Genomic DNA, 24,499 nt, shown 5'->3' on the forward strand with positions numbered 1-24,499 from the left:
CTTTAACTTTAGCAGCCCAAGTCCAGGGAGCCGGCGTCCCACCACCGCAGCTGCCGCACGCTCCTCTGTGCGGTCTCGGCTGCCGCCGCCTCGGCCCTACCTGTAATTGGTGAGCACGCTCTTGTTGACCACCACGATGAGGAAGGAGCTCACGCCATAAAAGCCCGCGGCCAGCAGCTTCAGGAACACGGTCAGCGTTTCGGCCGACGCCATCCCCAGCTGCTCCTCATGTCTGTGTGTGGAGGATTTCGCGGGGGCTTCTCCTTTAACCCGGGCATGCTGACGTCTATGAACTTCCGCCATAGCTGCGGCGGCGGCAGCGGCCTGGGAGGGGAGCAGCGGACGGGCCTGGCGGCGGGGCCCAGCGGCGGAATGCCTTGCGGCGGCAGCTCCCGACGGACTCGCAGGGCTGGAGCCGAAGGACTGGGCCGGCTGCGCGCTCTCCGCCTCGGCTTCCCGCACCACCGCCCGTCCCCGCCCAGGGATAGGAACGCCGCAGTTCACACCCCAGGACTTTGCTCAGGCATTGTGCAACGCGAGGTCAGAGGGTAGGGCCGTGAGGGGATAGGCCTTGGCAACGAATAGAAAGGGACTCGAGAAGGGGCAGCGGCCACTCAGAGTACAGGGCTAGCGGGAGAAGAAGCCAAAGGGCAACCACCTGGGGACACCAGAACGCCGGACTGCAAAGCACAGCCTTGGAGCGACGCCGCCACTTTGCGCCTGCGCGCAAGCTTTGCTCTGTCTCCCAGCAGCCCCGCACCTGGGATGGAGATGACTGAGGCCTGCGGGACTGGAAGCCTGTTCTCCGGATAACCGCGGCATTAAAGATGCAGGCCTTCCTCCACTTGGTAACAAGTGGCTGACTGAAGTTCACAGGTTGTGTGCGCCTAAACTCGTTGTGAAGGCTCTTTTGGTCTCTCTAGCAGAGCGTCAAAGCCACTCAAAAGTATCAGATGTGGGTCAAAAGTAAACATTCAGCTTTTCATTTGCATTGCCTCAGACTTTTTACATTTTCGGAAACCAGAAAACATCAAACATGTATTCTTTGCATATCAAGGGAAAATTTTTAAAGAAAAAATATTGACACGTCCAAAAAGAGATAATCAAGTACCTTGTGAACTGATGAAAGAGCAAGGTGTTAGGAGCTGAATTCCAATTCTAGGTTTCCTAGAAATGCTGTGTCAGCTGTGTGCTCTTGGGCCAGTTAGTTGAGCTCTACTCAACTAACTGGCCCAGAATGCTGAGCCTGCATTCTCCTCATCTCTATGAAAGTAAAGCTAGCACAGAGCTAGTTTTCAGTTAATAGCCATTATTATATAACAGAAACAAATCATTATTATCATATTAAGCAAAGAAATGACATACCTAATTTTAATGTCAAGAAAGAAAAAGAACTTTGAATTATTTCCATAAATATTTTGTCTATAACTTTGTATCTCTTTTTTCTGTATTTTTCAATTGTGCTAAAAATATACATAACATAAAATTTGCCATTTTATCCTGTTTTTTATTATGGTAAAATATGCATAATATAAAATTTATTTTTGAAGACTTTTTGAGTGTACAGTTCAGTACCTTAAGTACACTGACTTTATTGTGCAACTCACAATTACCCATCTCCAAAACATTTTCATCCTCTCAAATTGAAATTATGTAACCACTAAACAGTAACTGCCCTCCATTCCTCATCATCTAGGAACCACTCTTCTACTTTTACTCTCTATGAATTTGAGCATTCTTGGTACTTCATATAAGTGGAATCATGCAATATTTGTCCTTTTGTATCTAACTTATTTTACTTAGCATGTTTTCAAGTTCATCTACATGAAGCATATATCAGAATGTCCTTCCAATGTATACATATTTGTTGGTCTATATCTTTTGAGTTATTCTGGGAACACCTGGTTTTTCTAATGTTCCTTAGGAACAAGTGGCAGATGGGATGAAGTTCTTAGCATGGCTCATAGGACTTAGATGATGTGGCTCCTGCCACATCTACAGAGAGTCCTCATGTTTCTGAGACTCCTTAGCTGCCACTAAGTCAAACCACCCATCCCTGAAGAATGATGTAGATTCCAGTGTCTTTACTTATATGTGTTTACTCCCATTATTCCCCCTATCTGGGGTGCTTTTTCTCTCTCCCCCTTCCTCCATCTCCTGAAGAACTCTTACTTTTCCTTTAATATTTAGATAAAACATTACCTCCTCTCTGGGTGACTTCCTTCACACTGTTCACAGAATTGGAGAGCCCCTCCATGATGCCCCTCCCAACCCACCTTTGTGCATCCACTTTGTAGAGGCTCTGGAATCCCATGCTTACATGTCAGTCTGTTCCACTAGACAGTGAGCTTTTTGAGAACTGGGAGAGGTGGTGACACCTAGGACAGTTTAGATGTTTTTGTTAAGTGAACCAATGAATGATACTTTTTAACAGTGAGGAAAATGGCCAAAACTGTCTTTTTAACCGCTAGCAGCAAAAGAAAAATAACTAGAAAGTTATACTTTGAGAAACATCCCTTGTGAAAAAAAATTATAAAAATATTAATGTCCCTCATAACAGTAGCAAACAAGCAAAAACAACTCATATCTCATAAGTATCTTTCCCTCTTCCTCTCCCACCCCAACCCCTTCTCAGAGGGTTCAACTGGTAGCAGTTTGGAGGCTGTGCTTAGAGCCATTTCCTATACATGTATGAATACATATGCATATACATACCTACACACAAATATTTACATACATTTTTTAACATGCATAGAAAGAACTAGGAAAGAATGCTGATCTCAAACCAGACACTGCCTCTGACACTAATTTTTTGACCTCGGGCAAGTTACTTAGTATTACTGTGCTTCAATTTCCTCATCTATACAATGGGAATAACAATAGTATGCAATTCAGGATGGCAGTGAGAATTAAATCGGTTAATAAAGGCAAAGTACGTAAAATATAGTACATGCTTTGTAAGTGTTTATAATAATAATTATTGTTATTTTAATTATTATCATTCAGACTTTCTCTTTTCACATAGTGTTCTTCGAAGGCCTTTCTGTGGCAATACAGAAACTCTACCTCATTGTTTTTTTAGGGAAAAAATGGCTGCAGAGAATTGTGTAAGCTAGATGCATTATAATTCATGTAACCCTCCCTATGGACATTTAGGTGGTTGTTAGTTTTTCAGTTCATAAACAATACAGCCTTTATTATCCTTGTCCATTCAACTTTGTATAAGTTTCTAAAAGTGGAATTGCTTAATTAAAGTCTACAATTGTTTTTTTAATTATAGAATTAACAAATTGAGCTCCAAAGAGATTGTACCAGTTTTATATTTCCACTAACACTATCAAGATAAGACCACATAGTAAAGTCACATGGTAACAGTGGATATCACTACAGGAAGCCAGATAATAGTTCAAGGGCTGTCCTGGGGAGTATGAAATGCTAGGTGTAAATTTCTGCTATCAATCAATTGCAGTTACACAAAATGAAATGAAAATAAATCTCCTGAAAGTACTGACCCAAGCAACTACCGTTGTTTTTCTCAGCATGATTACATTATTGCTTAACAAATATTAAATATCTACCATAGACAAGGCAAGAACTGCATTGGATTTTCTCAACACCAGAAATGATCTGTGGACCTTCAGTAAACTGCTGTTAAGTCTAACAGAGTCAAGTGTTCACAATAGGTGCCCACAAAGATAGGGTAGGTGCCCATACCCTAGCAGGGTATTTAAAGTAGGTATTTAGACTTTTAGGTACTTATAGGTATTTTAGGCACTCAAACCTATTTCCTAACATTAGTAATACTAATCACAGAATTATATGGGGGGTGTATATTACTTGATAAACTTGAATAAAGATTGGACCATATCTTAAAAAGTTGTATAAAATTGTAAAAACTAGATTTAAATGTTCTCATTGATACAGAAATCTATTGTCTGTACATATTGTATATCTTACTAGGCGGAATTACTAGCAGAAAAACTTCCTTGTAATTGAACCATGTCTTTTTATGAAAACATTGCTTTAGCCATCATGTTTCTCCATGAGGGAAACTGATTCTGTACACTACTTGTTAACATGACTCATATTTCTTTTCCTTATACTTCTCATTTCCCCTTGGCTCACTTGCTCTTATACTGGAATTAGTGTAGGCCATTTTTGGTATTCATTTTCATTCACCAATTTCTGTTTAACTCCAAGGCTAGTTCATACCCAATGCCCTGCTGTGTTGCACCACTGATTATTTTATAGCTGGGGAACGAAGATTATCTGTGTTTTCTATTTGAACAATCCTGTTCAAATGCTTTTACAATTCTGAGAAGCAAAAAGCATGACAGGAGCGCGGAGCTTCTCTGCAGTTCCTCATACTTCTCTATGTTGGCCTGGAAGGAATAAATTTATTGACCACTGATGATGAGTCTGGCAATGTGCTACAACTGCAATTCATCCTTACCTATGTAGGAAGTAGGTATGATGAAAAAACAAATGAAGAGGAAAACAAGAGCCAAGAGGGAGTATTAGGCATAACCTGAGTCCCACAGCTCTAAAAGACTCACATATAGATTTAGCCCTAGTCTATGCTTCTCCACTAGATAATCCTGCTTCATTTTGGGTAGGTGGACATACTTTCTTTTAAAAGATGTTCTTGTAATACCATTACCTCCTTCATTTACCAAGTTTAGTGTTTATCAGCACTACAAAGAAGAATAAACAGGATATAAGAACAGCAATCTGCCCTGGCTGCAGTAGCTCAGTGGATTGAGCGCGGGCTGCGAACCAAAGTGTAGCAGGTTCGTTTCCCATTCAGGGCACATGCCTGGGTTGCAGGCCATGGACCCCAGCAACCGTACATTGATGTTTCTCTCTCTCTCTCTTTCTCCCTCCCTTCCCTCTCTAAAAATAAATAAAATCTTAAAAAAAAGAACAGCAATTTATTGAAGTCATAGTCAGTCATAACCTATTCACAAATACTACCACACTAGACATCAAATTAGGCATTTTGGAAATATAAAGACAGTTTAAACTCAAAATGTTTACAACTGAATTTTATCCTAAGTCAATGTCTTTGAATCCTCTATCCTGGCGGACTGGCCTTACCATCCACCTATTCACCATGGCTCTTCCCTCTCTATAAGTGCCCCTCAATCACTCTTCAACTCACACCAAACTAGTTTTATCCTCTCCACTACACTGAAGCTGCTCAGCCCTAAGTCACCAATGACCTCCATGGAAATAAACCCAGAAGGCACTCATTTCTCCCCTTGCTTGACCACTCTACAGCATTTGCACTTCTGTCCTTTATCTATACCCTCTTCCCTTGACTTCTGGGACGCCAAAGTCTCTCAAATATCTCCTGGTTCTCTGGATGCCCCTTCTCATGTTGTTTTGCTGGTACTTCCTCTTCTATATTAGCTCCATGAGCAAGAGTGGACACAAGTTTTATGAAACTTTTTTGAGACTGCTTTTAAAAAATGCAAGATTAAGAATGTAAAATGAGGCACAAAAATGGGTATCTACTTACTATAAGAAAACAGAACTAACAAAAATTTTAAATATGAGAAATGGCAGAAAATTAATATATTTCTATTGTGTCAGTCAGGCATAGTTCTGTAGTTTTTCTATACTTTTGGCTGCATATTTACTGCTTCTGTATGTGATAACGATTTGTACCTGTATATATACTTATTAATATAAATATAAGTGCAAATATAAATATATATAAATATACATATAAATAAGTATATATGTATATATCTCCATCCATCCCCAGGTATGAAAGAGCTCTGGCCACCAATACAGTCATCAAGCTACCTAGAATGAACTAAGGACTGCTAAGGACTGATATAAGAGCAACACCACCAATCAAATATCTCCTTGTCCATTGCCAGGGAGTTTATAATATACTTTTCATAGAGGTAATAGAAAAATAACTCAGTACTTTTTTCTAGCATAGTTTGGCCAGTTTATTTTTATTATTAATAAATGGGATTAGCAAGACGTGCATCCTCACACACACACAAACTCATTGTAGTGCTGCTACAAATGTGCTCCACAAACACATAAATTCTGATGAGTTCTATTTTGCTTGATTACCATCAAAACAGAAAAAATGTATGGTACTTTTATAACAGTATATGCTACATTACTAATTGCGAATGAGAGACAACTTCTGTTTTGACTAAGTATGGATGAGGCCTAAATTCTCTGCTAATAATTGTATTTGTCTGATGATTGGAGGAAGGATTCAGCTATAGCCTTAGACTCTGTAGGTTTCAGATCTTATTTTTTTTCATCTAGCCACAAAATTTTGGAACTGGGCACTGTAGGACACATTTTATCTTTTTAAGGTTTTATTTATTTATTTATTTTTAGAGAGAGGGTAAGGGAGGGAGAAAAAGATGGAGAGAAACATCGCTGTGTGAGAGAAATCAATTGGTTGCCTCTCACATGCATCCTGAACCACAAATCAAACTGATGGCCTTTCACTTTGTAGGACAACACCCAACCAACTGAACCACACTGGTCAGGGCCACATTTTATCTCATAATATTTCCTCTGGACCTGTAACTTTGTGTTCAAAATAAAGTAGCATAAGAGACAGTTGGAGTCTTCTTGGACACCATTCCTACATTAAAACAACTGAGTATAGAAGTGAGTGCATACCATATATACACACATCTTACTAAACCCAGACCAGATATATCTTGAACTCAATTTCTCCTTAGGAGTTGCAAAATACCTTCTGCCACTCAAATGTTATCTGACATTAGGGGAAGTATGATGATAGAAAAATTGGAGGGAAAAGAGACAGCATTCTTAACCAACTGCAGGTGAAATATCTCGCATGTGTGAATTTTATACAATGCATAAAATATATAAGCCAGGTGAACATTTTTGAGAGTCTCTCTTAGGGCCCTAGAAAAAGTTTATGAGTGAATTTTGAGTGAAGGGCACAAAGCTTAAGTTTCATTAGCTTTATCATCCATGTCCCTAAGAGTGGAGGACTTTTTCTTGTTCACAATTGTATTCCTGGCACCTAGAACAGTGCCATACAATATATACATGTTAAAAGAGAGGTAGGAAAGAAAAAAGAAAAAATAGGGGTGTTCTTTTCATAATTTGGATTACAAAAGCATAATGTCTTCTCCACACATGGCAGAGAATAACTGTTAATAGAGTAATTTCCAAGGAAAAACAATACATTGGGCCAAATGAGGGAATCTAGGATCCTAATCCACTCCACACATTAAGATAACATGTCAACACAGGGAGGTGATGGGCTGTTTGGACTCTGATGTAGGCAAAACTATGAGATGGCCTGGGAGAGAGAGGTCCTGGGATGGAAAATTGGGTAGAGTCAAAGACGAAATTAAAATTAAGATGTAGGGTTTATGTTCATATATACACCCATGCAGGCATCTTCAGGAAATGTTGGGATACCACAGGCTTCTCCTGATGACTCTGGAAAGGCCAATGTTGTTTATTAGTTAACATAGCTGTGTATCCATATTACCTCATTAATTCTACTTAGGGTTGATATTCTGAAGCAACACACCAGAAGGGTCACTCTATAGCTAGAATATGAGAATATTTCTATAAGTGCTGGTAAACAGTAACATGCCCTAGTCCTCTGAGACTCAATGTACTGCCGTGGTCATCCTAGCCCCTCCTCTGGGATCCCTGCAAACCAGCAACCAAAGGAGAAAGTCTAGGAGTGACATCCTGCTTCAGGTATAAGTTTGGTTGGCCAATGCCTGTACTGTGCTCATTGAGTCTTGTATATAATCCTTCATTCTACTAAGCAATCAATATAGCTACATGACAGAAATCAGGAACTGAGAGGAGGCCTAGTTTCACTGTCCTGATACCCAACAGGTTAGCCTAAGAATAGAGTAATACAACCTTATTGCTTAGACGGATTGTTCTCCCTAAAGCTGAGCTTTCCCAGGATGGAGCATTGTACAGGTAGTCAGCTTCTCCATCAAATTAAATGAGAACATAAGCCAAGTCTGTTCTAGTCACTGTTATATTACCCGCAACTAGCACAGTGAAGGCACATAGTTGGTACTCAAACATTTTTTGATTAAAAGTTGAAGAAGGCAGAAATGTAAAGGTCTAGAACTGAAAATATCATCTAAAATGTTGAGGAAAAAAAGCACCAGAAGTTTTCTAAGATGTGTAGATGGAGAATCCAAGGCAGGCCAGGTTGAAAGTCTTGTTGAATCAGCCACATGTGTTGTCATTGTAAAACTGATCGTGGAACCCTGGCCTCTTCTATTGCCCTCCAGTGTTCTTTTTACTACACTGAACTTCCTCTGTTAGATCTAAACAGACAAGTAACCCCACTTGGATTTTCTCACAGGATGGAGAAATTCAGAGATGATTAGTATTGTTACCACATGGGAACTGGAAATTTTAACTAAACTCCAGGATTACATGAGAAAGTAGTCTCATATTACAGCTGTGACTGGTTTTATTTTCCTCCTATCCTTGGAACTGGTGGGCAGGGTGAAATCATGAATTTGAGCACAGCCCCTATGGACTGTGTCAAGGGATGTGAACAGGAGTTAAATAAGAAGATTGCTGAGAGCTGAGAGAACGAGGTTGAAGTTAAATAGAATGACTGTGCATGGGCCTACTCAGCATGGTGAATTTTCTCAGCAATGTTGACAACGATAAAGAATTATCCAGCCCAAAATGTCAATAGTGCTGAGTCTCAGAAACCCTGCTGTAGAACCATTTTAAGTGTTTAATGGCCACGTGTAGCTAGCAGTTACTGTATTGAACAACACATAGAACCTTTCCATCATTGCAGAGCATTCTATTGATAGCCCTGGCCTAGAAGATTTTCAAGATCCTTTTTAAATCTAAGGTCCTAAGCAACTCCATGAAAGAAAAGACGAAAAGACCAGGATAGTAAGGATGTTGGGAGAAAAAAATAAGCAAAATTATGAAATAGAATTGATTAGTTACCAATTATTGCCACTAAGCACGTGTATTTCATATCTGAAACAGAGAGCCCATACTTAGTTTCTAGTTCACACAGAAGTCTACACTTAGGTTTGGATCAAATTAACTATTGACTGAAATAAATTAGGCATGTTGACAAACTAAATGCCACTTTGGAATCTACATTTTGACTACTGGACTGATCTGCTCTGTGTTCCTTTTTTGTTGTCATCCCAAGGCTATAGCTATAAATGCAATGTCCCACCTAGTTTCTGGGCAGAGAACATTTACAATAAAAGTTTTTAAAGAGTGAAATTGGTGGTAAATAGGATTTACATTTAATAATATCTCCTCAGCTTTAATAATGACTGGTTTTGATTCTCCCTTTGGGCACTGAAATAAAATACCTTCCTGCTCACACTGCACCTGTGTCTAATCCTGAACATCTGACTCCTAGAGAAAAATGAGACATCTCCAATGTCTTGAAATATCTGGATGGCTTCCAGGAAAAGGAGAAATATTTTTTAAATTATCCAATAGCCATTCAGGCATGTGTGTGGTAATACCTCATTGTGGTTTTAATTTGCATTTCTCTGATAATTAGTGACATTGAGCATCGTTTCATGTCTACTGACCTTCCGTATGTCCTCTTTGGAGAAATGTCTATTCAGGTCCTCTACAAACAAAATGGAATCGGACTCATAGATACAGAGAACAGACTGACAGCTCTCAGATGGGAGGAGGGTTGGGGTGCTGGGTGAAAAAGGTCAAGGAATTAAGGAGGTAGGAAACAAAAAAACTCCTGGATCAAGTGTAGTAGATCAAGGAAGTCCAGAGGCAGCCACAGATTTCTGAATTACTGTAATAAGAACTTCCTCATAGTATGTGCTGAATATCTTCCAGTTGATTCTCCAGTTTACTCACAAACCCAGCTCCATGCCCTGGAGGTTTTATTTCTATGAATTATATCAATGGGCTCTCTGAATTCAGGATTGGGACTAGAGTGAGGCCAGAGAGGCACCTAGGGCATGACAATTAAGGAGGTACTCTCAGGGCTCACCCTGCACCGCAAGGCTCTGACAGGAAGTGTCTCCTTATATATTGTGCCCTAGGCATGTCTCTTGCCTCATTTTAATCCCAGCCCTGTCTTAACCCTGGACTTTTGATTGATTTTAGCCAATGGGAGGCACTACAGGCACAAGAGGGCAAAAGGAAAGTGGAATTCCAGGGTATTATTAAATACCTCAGCTTCCTTCCTGGGGCTTTACCATGGGCTGCCATACTCCCTCTCCACCATCATTCCTCTGTGGGAGATCAGAATGAGCCACCCCAGAATGTGCTTCTGTGGTATTTGGGTTGTTTTGCGCGAGGGGCAATTTTAGCTTCAGGCTCAAGAGCAACTTCTGCCCCTCCTTTGATACCCCAAAGAACTGGAATCCAGGCCTTGCCCATAATAAGAAATTATACAGGTAACTTCCTCTGACCTACCTATAGGGCAAGGCAAACTTCTAATTACTAAACGTAATTACATTACAGACATTCTTATCATCCTTCAATGACCCTTTGAAGCCTACGAGGCACGTTACCTACCTAGCTCAGGATGTCTTATATACTTTAAGTCCATTTCCTATCTCTGAACCTCTCCTGCATGTTGGGTCTCTGACTCTCTCATATATGCGGGTTCCCAAACATATGTATGTATTTGCCGGGGTCCAGCCTCGGCGGGTCTCAGGGTCCCCGAAGGAGGAATGGCTCAGGTGAAACGAGACAGACACCAGATGTGATGCCGGAGGACAGCCAGGCTCTCTAGACCTGACTGACTCACCGAGGAAAATTAATCTTTACTTTTATAGGGGACGTTATACAACATTCAATACATATTGTGATTATTAAAACAAAAATGATTACCACAGAAATAATTTCTAAAAACACAGAAGGTTTTACAGATCAATCATGTTAAACAAAGAAATAACCGAAAAGTACAGGAAGTCCCACAGGTCAACCATATTAAACAAAGGTTATTTTGACCAAGAGGGTCATTAATCAGATAGCCAACAAAGCTATACAAACACAAACTTTTAAATGGTGATTATAATTAAATATCTACTAAGTTTCTATAGATTGGTCTAAATCAAAGGGGTACAAGGAGTGATTTAAAAATTAGTTATTGTTTATAGAAATTAGATTGTCTAAATTCGATAAATGATTTTTTGCCTAGATCTATTAACTACATATCTGGGGGGGGCATATTATGTTTCCATGTACTGAGATTATTATATTTAAATTAAAACTCCTTCCTCCTCTATTTATCTGGTCCCAACAACCGCTCCTGCCCAGGGCATGGGAAAGGCAGTGGTTCTAATAAATCTTGAGCTTTTGAATGGTGACTCCCTAGACATTCCTAGCAATGGCCTCCTCCAGCGTTCTGGCAGCTAGTCTGCCCATAGTTTAATTCTATCTTTAACTTTCCAGGTGGGGGGAATGGGCAGCATTAGGGCTATTAGGGGCTTCTAGTTAGTGGTCAGCAAGTCATTTCATGCAGAGTCAGAGGCATTGTGCAAGGTTTTTTGTTATAAAGCACAGGTGTCCAAAAATCCCACCACCTGATGCTAATAGGGACAGACATATGGCAAGAGATAGACAGGAGACCCAGCCATAGTCGTTTCTGCTGTGCAGACGTGTCTCATCCATCCTGACTGTGTCAAGGGTCAGTTGTTAGATGGCCTCCAACATATATTAAATTCGGTTTCCTTCTCTTACTAATCTGTTTCATGTCTGTTTATCAGACCAGCCAAAGAGGACTCGAGGATGAAGTTCGTTCTTCCCCAATACCTCTAGTCCTCTCTTTCCTTCAGCCCCATAGGCCTGGTGTGGTTACTAGCTCTGGGCATTACATTATCCCTTATCTCTTTACACTGAGCTGATACCTTGTTAGCTACCTCTTAAACTCTCCTCAAATTATCCACTTAATTGTGGATAACTTTTTTAAAACTATATTTTTAGAGAGAGAAACATCGATTGTTGATTCTTGCATGTTCCCTGACAGGGGATCAAACCTGAAACCTTGGCACATCAGGACAATTCTCTAACCAACTAAGCTACGCCATTGTGAATAATTTTGACTATCTGATGGCTGTCAGGTTTCCTGGCTGATAAGCAATTAGTAAGATATGGAAATGGCATGAGCTGTTTTAAGAATAGTGACTTCACTCCCTGCCAGATAGTCAGAGGGCACCAAAGCGTTGAAGGAGTTCTCTGCTTCAAAATGTGTGACAATGATTTTATAATCACGAAGGCTGCGTAGTCCAAGAATCTATACTGCTAGTGTGTGTGTGTGTGTGTGTGTGTGTGTGTGTGTTTAGGAGTGATGGAGATAGGGAAAAAGAAGTGGAAATGAAAAAGGAAAAATTAGCCCTGGCTGGCGTAGCTCAGTGGATTGAGATCGGGCTGGGAACCAAAGTGTCTCAGGTTCGATTCCCAGCCAGGGCACATGCCTGGGTTGCAGGCCATAACCCCCAGCAACCGCACATTGATGTTTCTTTCTCTCTCTCTCCCTCTCTCTCTCTCTCTCCCTCCCTTCCCTCTCTAAAAATAAGTAAATAAAATATTTAAAAAAAAAAAAAAAAGAAAAAGGAAAAATTAATTGTCTTGCTACCAAATATGTGGTAAATGGGATACTTGGTGGTGGTACCTGAAAGAGACATCCAGGTTAGTGACTAAGAGCAGTAGAGTTAAGGGAGAAATTTTGCTGGATCTAATGTGTCAAAAATTAACAGAAATTTAGGTCTGCTTTTAAAAATATGAGTATCTGGCTGTGGAATCCTGGAAGAACTAAACACATCTTGTGATCCTCAGATGTAGATTCTAAATCAGGTGTACAAAGGCTTTATTACTCTGTGTAACTGTCCATAGAAGAAACATCCAAATCTGTAAGAATTTTTTTTAAAGTATAGGTAAGTATTATTTATTTATTTATTTATTAGAGAGGGAAGGGAAGAAGAAAGAGAGAGAGAGAGAGAGAAACATCAATGTGCGGTTGCTGGGGGTCATGGCCTGCAACCCAGGCATGTACCCTGACTGGGAATTGAACTTGTGACACTTTGGTTCGCAGCCCGCACTCAATCCACTGAGCTACACCAGCCAGGGCAGAATTTTTATGAATTTATTTGAGGCAAACTGATGACAATTTCTGGGAAGCAAAATCTCAATATATTGAGAATATGCTCTGGAAAATGGCAGTTTTACCACCTATTTTATACATCAGAATCGAAAGGGAAGATGTATAGAGGTTAACAGGAAATCCACCAGTGATAGATTAGGGAGGTGGGAGAAAGCAAAGCAGGGAAATCTCTGGGATTGGATAAAGAGTAAAATGGAGAGACACAGAATTTCTTTTATATTGGTAGGTGTAGGATACTTAACAATGAACATTTACAGCACATAGAGATTGTTAGCAGAACAAGATAACAGCATTCTGGTGGGAGATTGTGTCCTAAGAGGTCTCAAGAAAAGGAGATTACTCTGACATTCCAAAGGTATGTTATCATAGATGCAAAAAAGACAATAGACAGGCTCAGTTAAGGTAAAGATTGACCATTCTCAAGGAAGATACTAGCCTAGAACATGACTATCCACCATGACTCATTTTTAGTTGGGAAGTTTTCATTTCAGACTATCCTATGTGGTTACTCTAGGTCTCTGAATTTGTAAGGCTCACCATGCAGGCCTCCTCTGAGCTTGTCAGATTTAGTATGTGGCCTCTTTTTCATCCATATAACATAAAGATAAGCTTCCAGGTGTGCTCCTTACAGTGAGACAGTATAAGGACTTGGACCCAGGGATGGAAAAATGCCCAGGGGCCAGGCAGCCAAGTTAAGACCAGTTGGCCAGAAGGAATGGAGGATAAGCTGATGGCAAGAATCTCACTACCCCTCCGCTCCTTACTAAAAAATGCAGAGGTAGCAGATTTTATCTCTCTTCTAAATGCTTGCTTCCTCACAGATACTGAACTACTGACCCACAAGCACAGTTTATTGAGATCTGACTAATATATGACCTTCCTACTGTGCCAGTAATGAACAGTCCACCATCTTGCCCCATAGTGCATGAACATAGTTACCAGGCAATAGAAATGGAAAAGAAATCACCCCACTTTGAAATGAAAAATTCTGCAAGCCCACCTTTTTCAAAAAGCCTGCCTTTTCTCACAGCCTGCTTTGTCCCCAGTTTATAAAAGTAGTCAAGCAAAGTCAGACCCCAAGTCAGTGCTTCCTTTCCTCTGTGCTGCCTTCCTTGGGCTTGAGCATAAGCTTAATAAAATCAAGTTTCTCTGGGATTTCCTCATCATTTCTATCTTAGAAAACTCAAGAACCCAAAAGTAATAATATGGTCAAGATGGTGAGATGTCATCTCAAATGTAGTGATATATATTCCCCAAAATAGGTATTCCTTGTGGGTAGATAACCTATGTTAAATTTCTAGTCATCGTGCTGGAATAAATAGGATACTAGGTTCAGGCCAGGCTAGCGTTTTAGGAGCTGGAGTAGGCATGGGAATAGGTGAAGCCAGCCTAGAGTATTAGACTTGGAGATCTAAAAAGTATGACTCAGGAAGCAAGGGATTTTGAAGACTGGTAAACAGTCTGAATTGCTCTGGCGGTTCTCTTCCTGCCACCCCATCCATATCCATACTCATTGTTATGAGATGGAATCAGTATCTTTGACTACAGACATTCTAGGAAAGTACATTGGAAAATACATGCTGGAATAAAGAACAATGCTCATCTTTCCCCACTGAAATTTGGAAGTAATTGGGAGATAGATACCAAAGGCAGGTTGACAGCAATAATAAAACCGTTTAAGCTGTTTGGAGAGGATGGTTTAGGTTTGAGAATTAAATGGACTTGTTGTGTTCTGCATTCCCATCTCCAAGTATGTGATATCCCACCCATTGGAATGTTTTGAGTCTGCAGAACACACACATTTACTGTATTTATTGCTGCTCTCTCTGACTTGGGGCAAACACGGAAGAAAATAATAAAATCCCTAGGATTAGAGTCTTTATTTTATTTTATTTTATTTTTTAAAAGATTTTATTTGTTTATTTTTAGAGAGAGAGGAAGGGAAGGAGAAAGACAGGGAGAGAAACACCAATGTGTAGTTGCCTCTCACGTGCCCCCAACTGGGGACCTGCCTGCCACCCAGGCATGTGCCCTGACTGGGAATTGAATCAGCGACCTTTTGGTTCACAGGCCCATGATCAATCCACTGAGCTACTCCAGCCAGGGCAGGATTAGAGTCTTTAAATTCATTAGTCCTACCTAGTCAAGAAACTTGGGCTAGTTGTTATCACCTTTAATAAGGCTTTTCACTCCTCCTCAGTGGTGAAAAGTGAGTAATGGGTGGGGCATGAGGCCATGAATATTACCATAGGGAAATTCTGTCTCCAAAAGGAAACAAAGGGGCGGGGGGGGGGGGGGGGGGGGGGGGTATGTGTTCTTCCCTAAGTTTCCCTTAGCTTTTGAACTTAATCATCAGTTTCACAGTCAATCAAGGGTGTATCTAGCACCCTCTGAAGAGGAGGTTGGCAGCTAGCAGGGAAGTCCTCCTTATGAGATTGCTCCAACACTGTGCCTTTTGGGATTTTCCCAGACATGTTATTCAATAGGGTTAATTTTGCATCCAGAATACATTAATCATTATATTAATTAACCCCAAGACTATGATGTGTCAAGATAAAATTTTCACTTCCTATTTTATTTCCCATCTTAAATTATGGCCAGACCATTGCCCAGTATGATTCATCAGAGATTCTGTCATGAGATTAACATACTCCAATAATAAAATGCTAACAACACAGAGATGTCCGATTTTGAATAAAACACCCTCCCCACTATGAAATTCCTTGTGGGAAATTAAATTCAAAGGTTAAAGTTCCCCAAAGATTGTTTTAATCTGTCCTTGTTGTAGAAATAATTTCATTGTCTCAGTGATTTACAAAATTATTTTTTGATCATATTACATGAAGGCCATGAATTGGCTGAGGCTCTTTTGGGTTTTTGCAGGACTCAGCTGGCCTTGGCCCCAGATGTCTTATGCTGGCACTGAGGCTCAAGGAATGGCCATTAACTGAGACATGATACTTTTATAGTGGAGGACAGGAGCAAGAGAAGCAAAATTAAATCATGCAAATCATGTCTGTGCACACTCTATTGATTAAATTAAGTCACATGTCCCTGGCTAGTGTGGCTCAGTGGATAGAGCACAGGCCTGCAAACCAAAAGCTTGCCGGTTTGATTCCTGGTCAGGGTACATGCCTGGGTCACAGGCCAGGTCCCCAGTTGGGGGCCTGTGAGAGGCAGCCCACTGTGTCTTTCGTGCACTGATATCTCTCTCTCTTTCTCCCTCTTTTTCCCTCTAAATAAATAAATAAAATCTTTTAAAAATAAAATAAATCACATAGCCAAGCCCAAGTCAACGGAGTAGGGAAACAACACTTCGCCTATGCACAAGCATGGCAAAGGCAGGGAGGAAATGAGTAATTGTGAAAAACTGGAAATATTATAAACAAGTGTTTAACATTATTGCCCTTGTGAAGCAAAGTCTTCAAACTTTACTTCTGTCCCATCTTTCTTGCTTTCTCTTTTGCTACTTCTTTCTTACTTCTGCATTCTGCTTTTAAGGGATTATGTGATTACAGTGGGCACATCGATAATTCAGAATAATTACCATATTTTAAAGTCAGATGGTTAGTAACTCTTTGTCCAGCTGCAAAAAGTCCTTTCCAGGCAGTATCTAAATTAGTGTTTGAATAACAAGGGATAGGATCTTGGGGAGACATCTTTGGAATTCTGCCTACCACATTGGCTTCAATAATAAAGAAAAATTACTTGAGAACTCATCTAGACATGGTCCATGTCATCATCTTCTGGGAAATAGGTCTATTGAAAATATCCATTCTTAGGGAACAATTTCATTCATTTTCTTTTTGATAGGAAACCACGCACTTCTTTTCTAGATTTTCAAATTTGTTGGCATAAATTTGCATGCAGTATTTCTTATGATTTTGTTACTCTCCTATATTTAGGGTTGTTTCTTTTCTCTTTCATAATCTTATACTGTTTTTTTTCTTTGCTCTTCTTCCTTAAATCATGCTTGAGAAAGATTTATCCATTTTAGTGTATTTTAAAAACAAATACACAATACATTTTGTTTTTATTTATGATTTTATACTATATTTTTATTTCTATTTAAGTATTTTAATGTTTATCTGTATTAAATTCCTGTTCATAATTTTTTCTGATTTACTTTATACTTTTTCTCTTTTCACAAGATGAGAACCTAGGATCCTTTTCACTAAGCAGAAGGAGGAGGAGGAGAAAGAAAAATGGAAGGAATACATTTTCTTTGGAACTAGCTTTAGCTGTGTGCCATAAGACTTGGAATGAAGTGATTTCCTTTTCATTTTTTCCTGCTTTATAATTTGAGTTTTCTTCTTCATCCTTTTATTTTCAAATAGTAAATATATTTGGATTTTTCTTTGGTTTTATTCTTACTTTTATAGGATTACTGAAGAAGTCTCTACATTTGTTTGTCAAAAGGTTAAGTATTTTTTTTAAAGATTTTATTTATTTATTTTTAGAGAGGGATGGGAGGGAGAAAGAGCGAGAGAGAGAAACATCAATGTGCAGTTGCTGGGGGTCATGGCCTGCAACCCAGGCATGTACCCTGACTGGGAATAGAACCTGGGACACTTTGGTTCTGAGCCTGCACTCAATCCACTGAGCTACACCAGCCAGGGCTAAGGTTAAGTATTTTTGTGTAGCTTAGAATATCATCAATTTCCTATGGACAAACTGCAAAATATATTATTTCTGTTTCAAAGAAAATCTATATCCATTACATCAATGTTATTAATTATATAATTATTCTGTATCTATACTTTTGTTTTATTTTACCTTTTTAACTATGAAAGAGATGAATTGAAGTCTCTCATTATAATTTGCTTTTATTATATTCTTCTGGGTTTCCAAGAGTCTACTTTATATAATTAGATACTTTGGTACCTACAAAATGTACCAAATATGCTGTTGTATCTTTTCCATAAATTGTTCTTTTATTATCACATAAGGCATAAGTAATTCTTTGTCTTACTTATTGTTCTTAATCTTATACTTTAGCTTATCTGATATTAATAATGCCACTCCAATTTCTTTGGTTTTATTAGTCTGGTATCTCCTTCTACATTCTTTTATTTTTAGGCTTTCTTTATTGCTTTAACTATACTTCCTACAAACAATATATAGTTAAGTGTTATTTTTAACTAAGTCTGAGAGTCTCTGTCTCTTAATAAAAAATCCAACCAATTCAAATATAGTATAATGACAGATAGTTGACTTAAGTATTTTTATGATTTTGTTTGTCATTTTTTATTTCCCTTATTAATCCCATTTCCCTTTAATCTGGAATTTTTATTGTTTTTTATTCAATTAATAGCTAACTCTTCTATCATTAAGGTTATGCTTGAGAGTAATAACAAATATAATGAAACAGTTGTCTTATAGAAAGTAGCATAGTATGTATATGTGTGTGGGAGGGGTGGGAGTGGGGTGGAGCCACGCTTGAATCTCCTTCAGTGCTTTTACTATTTTTCTCATGAAATTGTCCCTTGTCTTTGTCTTCTCTAGCAGCTCTATGTGTTCTGTTTGTTTTTATAGCTGGTTACTAAATGCACTAGACTTGTCAGGGTGAGCAAATAGGAAAAACTTTCATTTTTTTCAAAAAAATTTTCTCACTGTTGATCCTACAAAGTTACTATGCTTACTTATTTTTCCCCATCATTTGGTGAAACCTCTGGTAATCCTCATAATTCTTCCCTTTTCTTTGTTATATTCTGCCTCGCTGGCCACTGTCAACTGCTGGGCCCCTATAGATAGAGCTCTATTTTTCTTAGTTGGCTCAGGGAAGCTCAGGTCTATTTACTGCAGAATCTAGTGACTACAGTCTTATAAGTGGTAGAAGCTAAAGTCTTGCCCATTATGAACCAGGGCTACAGAAACAAGTCAACCACAACCCCCTGGTAAGACATCTGAAGGAAAATTCATGGATCTCTGACTTCCCACTTTTCTCACTGGTTGGGTGGTTCCTTCTTGGCCTCCTGGGGGACCAAAGAGACTGGGAACAGCTATAAAGGGGCAAAGGCAACCTCTTCCTGGGGTAATCCACAGATCCCAACTGGCCAACTAGTCCCAGCACACAATATAACTTCCACCATTGCCTTGTGACTCAGAGACTGGTCTGTAGGGCCACATTCAGATTTCAGTGTCAGCATGGAAACAATGTCTAACCTTGTACCCCACTGCTTGAAGATCCCAGCAGCTGTTTGGTTTAGGAGATAATGGGTTTAAGCTGAGAGTAGAAGAGAAAGGTGCTGGATTTAGGTTGCCATCTTCCCAGAATCCACTGCTTCCAGCTTTCCAGTTTTAGTGGAAAATCCTCAGCAAAATGAAATTTTTAAGTTGATGGAATATCTCTCTAAAGAATAAAGCTTGTGGCCCTGGCTGGCATAGCTCAGTGGATTGAACGCGGGCTAGGAACCAAAGTGTCCCAGGTTCGATTCCCAGCCAGGGTACATGCCTGGGTTGCAGGCCATAACCCCCAGCAACCACACATTGATGTTTCTCTCTCTTTCTCTCTCTCTATCTTCCTCCCTTCCCTCTCTAAAAATAAATAAATAAAATCTTAAAAAATTTTAAAAAAAGTATACACTTTATAAAAAAAAAAAGAATAAAGCTTGTAAGCTCAAGCAGGAACCTCCAAAAATAGCTAATACAAAAATCCCCATTTTTATTTTGAATCTACTTTAGGCTAAAGTCTCAATACTGTGGTTAGATTTAACATGTAATTTAGAAAAGATTGAATTAAGAGATTTTGAGGAACATCTTTAAGATGTTATACTTACACTTAGAGCAGAGAAAAGGGTGGGAATAGGAAAGAAATCCTTAATGACTGTTTATCATACTCAAGGTGCTTCATATTATTCTTTTAATACTGAAAATAATAATACTGTAATAGGTAATGCTATCTCCATCATAAGGAAGATATATAGTAAAGTGAGGCTCAGGTAGTTTACATTATTTGTCCACGTTCATTCACTTCACTTCTGCCCAAATCCAAGGTCCACAGTTGTTTATCTTACACTGAATACCAGGAAAAATAAAAAAGATCATCATTATTGTGCTATCATTAAGTGTATTTTCTATTTCTTTTTATTTTTGTCAGTGATTAAAAAGAGTTTGTGTTTTATCTTCTCAGCCAGCAGGGTAGTTAGGGAAACTGTTTCGCTTTGCAGAGAGCCTGGGAGGAGGGAAAACTTGGGTGGGGTGGGGACAGAGGGAGAATAGGAGACAGCAAATAAAGAGAACAAAAGGGTCAATCCCTGTTTGTTGGACAAAGAGGAAGACAACTTCATGACCTTGAGATGCTGCTGCGACTTCTCCCCAGCCAGAACCAGAAGAAATGTAAAAAGCCTGTATCTCCTCCCCTACCTCCAACATTCCTAAGCCCAGTACCTTATCTTGAAGCCTTTTTCTCTTGCTTTTCATTTACAGTTTCCAGTCAGACTCCTCTCACTCCCTCCCGTCTCCATTTTCTGTCCTTGACATTCTATGTGAAAGCCAACTGTTGCCTCTGGTGACAAGACACCTCAGAGCAGCACTGAAGACACACGGGAAGAGGCCTCCAGTCTGAACTGGAAACAGGGACCTGATAAATTAATCTCCTCATCCTCGAAAGTTTTCTAAAGACCTCCCAACGCCTTCCCTAACTGAAGTGCTTGCTTCTATATAAACCCACATCTCCTCAAGCACTAACAGTTAAGGTTTCTGTTTTTTAATCCTTTAATAAATGGATTACAACTAAACTTTTAAAATGAAACTTTTGTTTCTAAATCGAGTTCTGCCTTTATACTGTTCGGGTCAATGAGAAGTTAAAGAGAAACAATGAAATAGCAATGTAATAATATACTTAACATGTTCAATACTTTATTGTATTTGCTACTAAAATTATTTAGCTTATAAGAGAGGTTATTCCTTTAAATTATTTAACAATTCAGAAAAAGTCAAAGTTATACTTGAAAAAAAAACATTTTATAGTAATGAAGTGCTAACATTTACTAACAAAAAACTATTTGAAATTTTGCAAAGCCCTTTTAATTACATGAAATGCTACTGTAAAATACTATTTTTCAATGATTATCCAAAATGCTGACACACAATGATTATCCAAAATGATTATTTCCTTATGCATCAGGTTAGTGGTACATTTTCTTTTTTAATATTCAATTACAGAGTAAGGCTATTGACGTTTTGGCTTCTAATAGCCAATTTCCAGATTCAGTTTATAACATTCTTGGTCCAAATCACTATTTATTGTAGGAATGCTGGTGATTGAGAAGTCCAACTGAGATAACAGAAATTCATGAGCTATTTCCTCTTGTTGATAAATATTTCTTTTGTCCTCTTATTTTGTACAAATATTGGTTTTTCCTAGACTACTGTTGATTTGTAAATACAATTTCTATGCTTTGCCCTTTTATACCATCCATCAGAACATTACTATTCAGACAAGAATTTCTTTGATGATCTTGAAATGTTTTGATTCTTGTTATCCAAGTATTGCTGTAAATAATATTTTATGAGAAATTGAATTTTCACTCTAAAATTTTAACAAATCATCCAGTGGAGTTACATTATGTCATGTATGAACTTTGAGTACATTTTTTAAAGGCTTTGAACAATATTTGACAGGTGAGGCACTGAATTTGCTCATTGGTGTTACTGTAGAAACAGTCTTTCAAATTTGCCAGTTTTAGCACTCATTTCTTGAATAACAGTTTTACCAAGGATGCCTAAAAATTTTTTTGTTAGGCTGGAAAAGGCTCTGAGAAATTTTGGAGTTTATTCCAGGATGTGTTTTTGAATGTCTGCGTAGTAGTTTTCTTCTTTGATTTCTCCTCTACAGCTCTATGGCTCACTTCAAAAGTTACTGCTTGTATACCTTCCTTCCATGCTGTAGGCATAGTGCTTTTGGGTTTGGAAGAAGTAGTACATTTATCATTAATTAAAGATCTGAGAAGTTTATGATTTTTTTCTAAAACAAACTTTTCCTTTTTATGTGGGCAAATGTTTCTATTTTCCATAGGATGGGGAGGAAGTCTGTTTGTTGTCAAAAGTAACATTTGTACATATTCAGTCTTGTGGAAAATTATGGGATTTGTATCATTTTGTTCCTGTAGATTAAAGAAAAGAGTACTTGGTCATCAATCTATTGAGGTAAGAAGGCTACATGTATTTTTATACATAAAATAAAATATTCTGAAAATGACTACATAGGAGTTGTAATATGAACAATAGTTGTATTCAAACATACACAAAAAAAAACAAGTACTTGTATGTGACATACTCCATTCTCTTCTTAATATTCTATTGAGATGTTAGGGTTAAAATCTGAACTTTTGGCCTCCTAAAATCCTTTTTGAAATAAAGTAGAACATGGGAGAATGAAACATTATTCAGACATTTCTTAGTTTCCATGTCCAGAAATAAGAAGCATACCAGAAAATAGATTTAGTCAAAAGTCATAAGAGACATAACCGATTACAAGCCCAAATTACAAAGTCTGAATATCCTAATAAATAACTCAGAAAATCTAAAATTATCTTTGCAATGGTTATATTTGTTATTATGTCCCAACACAGCACATAAAAGTGCTATATATATATATATGCAGAATAAAGTAGCTAAAGTAGTAGATTGACTTAAAAATAGATTATTTTAGTCACAGTGGTAGCAAAATCTGTATGTATGAGCTACTCAGTAAACTCTTCCACAAATTTCCATTCTAGGGCAAAAAAATTAACTCCAAAGAAACTGTTAAATATGGAGATTACCAGCACTTAGTTCATAAACTTTGACTCAGTGATTGATACTTTACTTTTAGAAATATAATTAAAATTATAAGAAGCAAGGTTCCATCTGATTTTATATTAGTGTACTTATTTTGAAAGACATGTTAGTGCCTATGATTTCTCCAAAAATGACAAAAGATTTAGTTTTGCAATCCACTGGTAATGTCAGTGTTATCCACTCAGCCACCATAGTGGAAATCTGTCATATCTTTGGTCTGTCCAATACCTTAGGAAAATTTTCACCTTTCAAGTCTATGTAACCTTAGGGAGAAGCAGAAACTAGCTTTAGCAGCCTCCCTTGAAGTTAGGGCACAGACATGTGACCTGGGATCTACCAATAAATTACATCTAAGACAAGTCTTTAGTTCAGAAAAAGCAAGCACTATGAAAAAATTAGCACTATGAACACTATTCTAGTGAGGATGGTGGTAGATATATCTAGCTTTGAAGGGCCACAGAGACGAAGGCCTTAGAAATAGTGTCCCCTGCCCACAATCAGAGTTATTTACTGCTATCTGTGATCAGCAGCATGGGCCCCAGTAGAGCACCCTGAGGCTGTAATTTGGTGACTTGTGACTGGATAGCTTTCAAGTCAGATTGTCTTTCCAGTCTTCCTAGTGGCTCTGTGAGCTACCAAACTGCCTTTAATAAATGTATTTTCTGGTTGAAATAGCTCAAGTAGATTGATAGAAAAGTGATATATGGTTCATTTTTTTTTAATCTTCACCTGTGGACATTTTTTCACTGCTTTTAAAGAGTAAGGAACAGAGAGAGAGAAAAACATTGATGTGAGTGAGAAACATAGACTGGTTGCCTTCCAGACACATGCAGACTGGTTATTGAATCCACAACCTAGTTATGTGCCCTGACTGAGAATTGAACCCAGAACCTTTCGGGTATGGGATGACAATGCAACAAACTGACCCACTGGCTAGGGCATGATTCATTTTTTAAAGTACCATTCACATTTTATATTTGGGGATGGCAATTCTAAAAAGAGCATTAAAACTTGACACATGTGAAACCAAAAGAAGGATTTATCAAAGATTCTGGCCATTAGAATGTGATATTCCCAAAAGGAGTGCGAATACACATATTTACTGAACAGCAGTAGATATTCTTATTACCATGGGAGGAGTTACTGTCTTTGCTGGACTAATGTTGATTATCTTGACATTTGGCTTTTTCAGTTCATCCTCAATGCATAAGGGGAGCAAATTTTTCTTTTCTACTGAACGATACTCACTTAACTGATCATTTCTGACAGATTTATTTCCTTTTATATGAAAATCATTCATTGGTGGAGGAGATTTTTTCCTGAAAATAAACACAAGTTCAGCATAATTGTCTATAGGGCTTATTTCAGCTTGTCAGTTTTTGTCTGCCTTGCCCATTCCTCGAAGTCACTGCCAACATCTCCCCCAAACCCCCTGCTATAAACTTTCAGCCTGAAAAAAACATACATTCCTGCCTGGTTTGGCAGGGTGCACAGCAAAAGTAGTGGTGGAAGCAAGACAGTAATCTGTGTGCCTCTTTGGATTTTCAGTGGGAGAAGGAACATTATGTAGGTTGAGGAGAACATCAA

At 38.5% G+C, this 24,499-nt stretch overlaps 2 protein-coding genes across 2 annotated transcripts in view; both read right to left on the bottom strand.

The window, feature by feature from the left end:
• Positions 1–664, bottom strand: part of SLC35D1 (solute carrier family 35 member D1) — a 45,139-nt gene extending 44,475 nt beyond the window's left edge. Inside the window, exon 1 of the mRNA XM_028513388.2 lies at positions 101–664. Coding sequence (XP_028369189.1) covers positions 101–303 — 203 coding nt within the window. The 5' untranslated portion in view covers positions 304–664. The remainder of the gene's footprint in view (positions 1–100) is intronic.
• Positions 665–21,395: 20,731 nt separating this feature from the next.
• C5H1orf141 (chromosome 5 C1orf141 homolog) overlaps positions 21,396–24,499 on the bottom strand; it is a 29,326-nt gene continuing 26,222 nt past the window's right edge. The window contains 4 exon segments of the mRNA XM_028512649.2: positions 21,396–21,790; positions 21,793–21,885; positions 21,888–22,236; positions 24,042–24,231. Of these exon segments, the coding sequence (XP_028368450.1) occupies positions 21,663–21,790; positions 21,793–21,885; positions 21,888–22,236; positions 24,042–24,231 (760 nt within the window). The 3' untranslated portion in view covers positions 21,396–21,662.

Source organism: Phyllostomus discolor, chromosome 5 (assembly GCF_004126475.2).
Source record: "Phyllostomus discolor isolate MPI-MPIP mPhyDis1 chromosome 5, mPhyDis1.pri.v3, whole genome shotgun sequence".
Taxonomy (NCBI): domain Eukaryota; kingdom Metazoa; phylum Chordata; class Mammalia; order Chiroptera; family Phyllostomidae; genus Phyllostomus; species Phyllostomus discolor.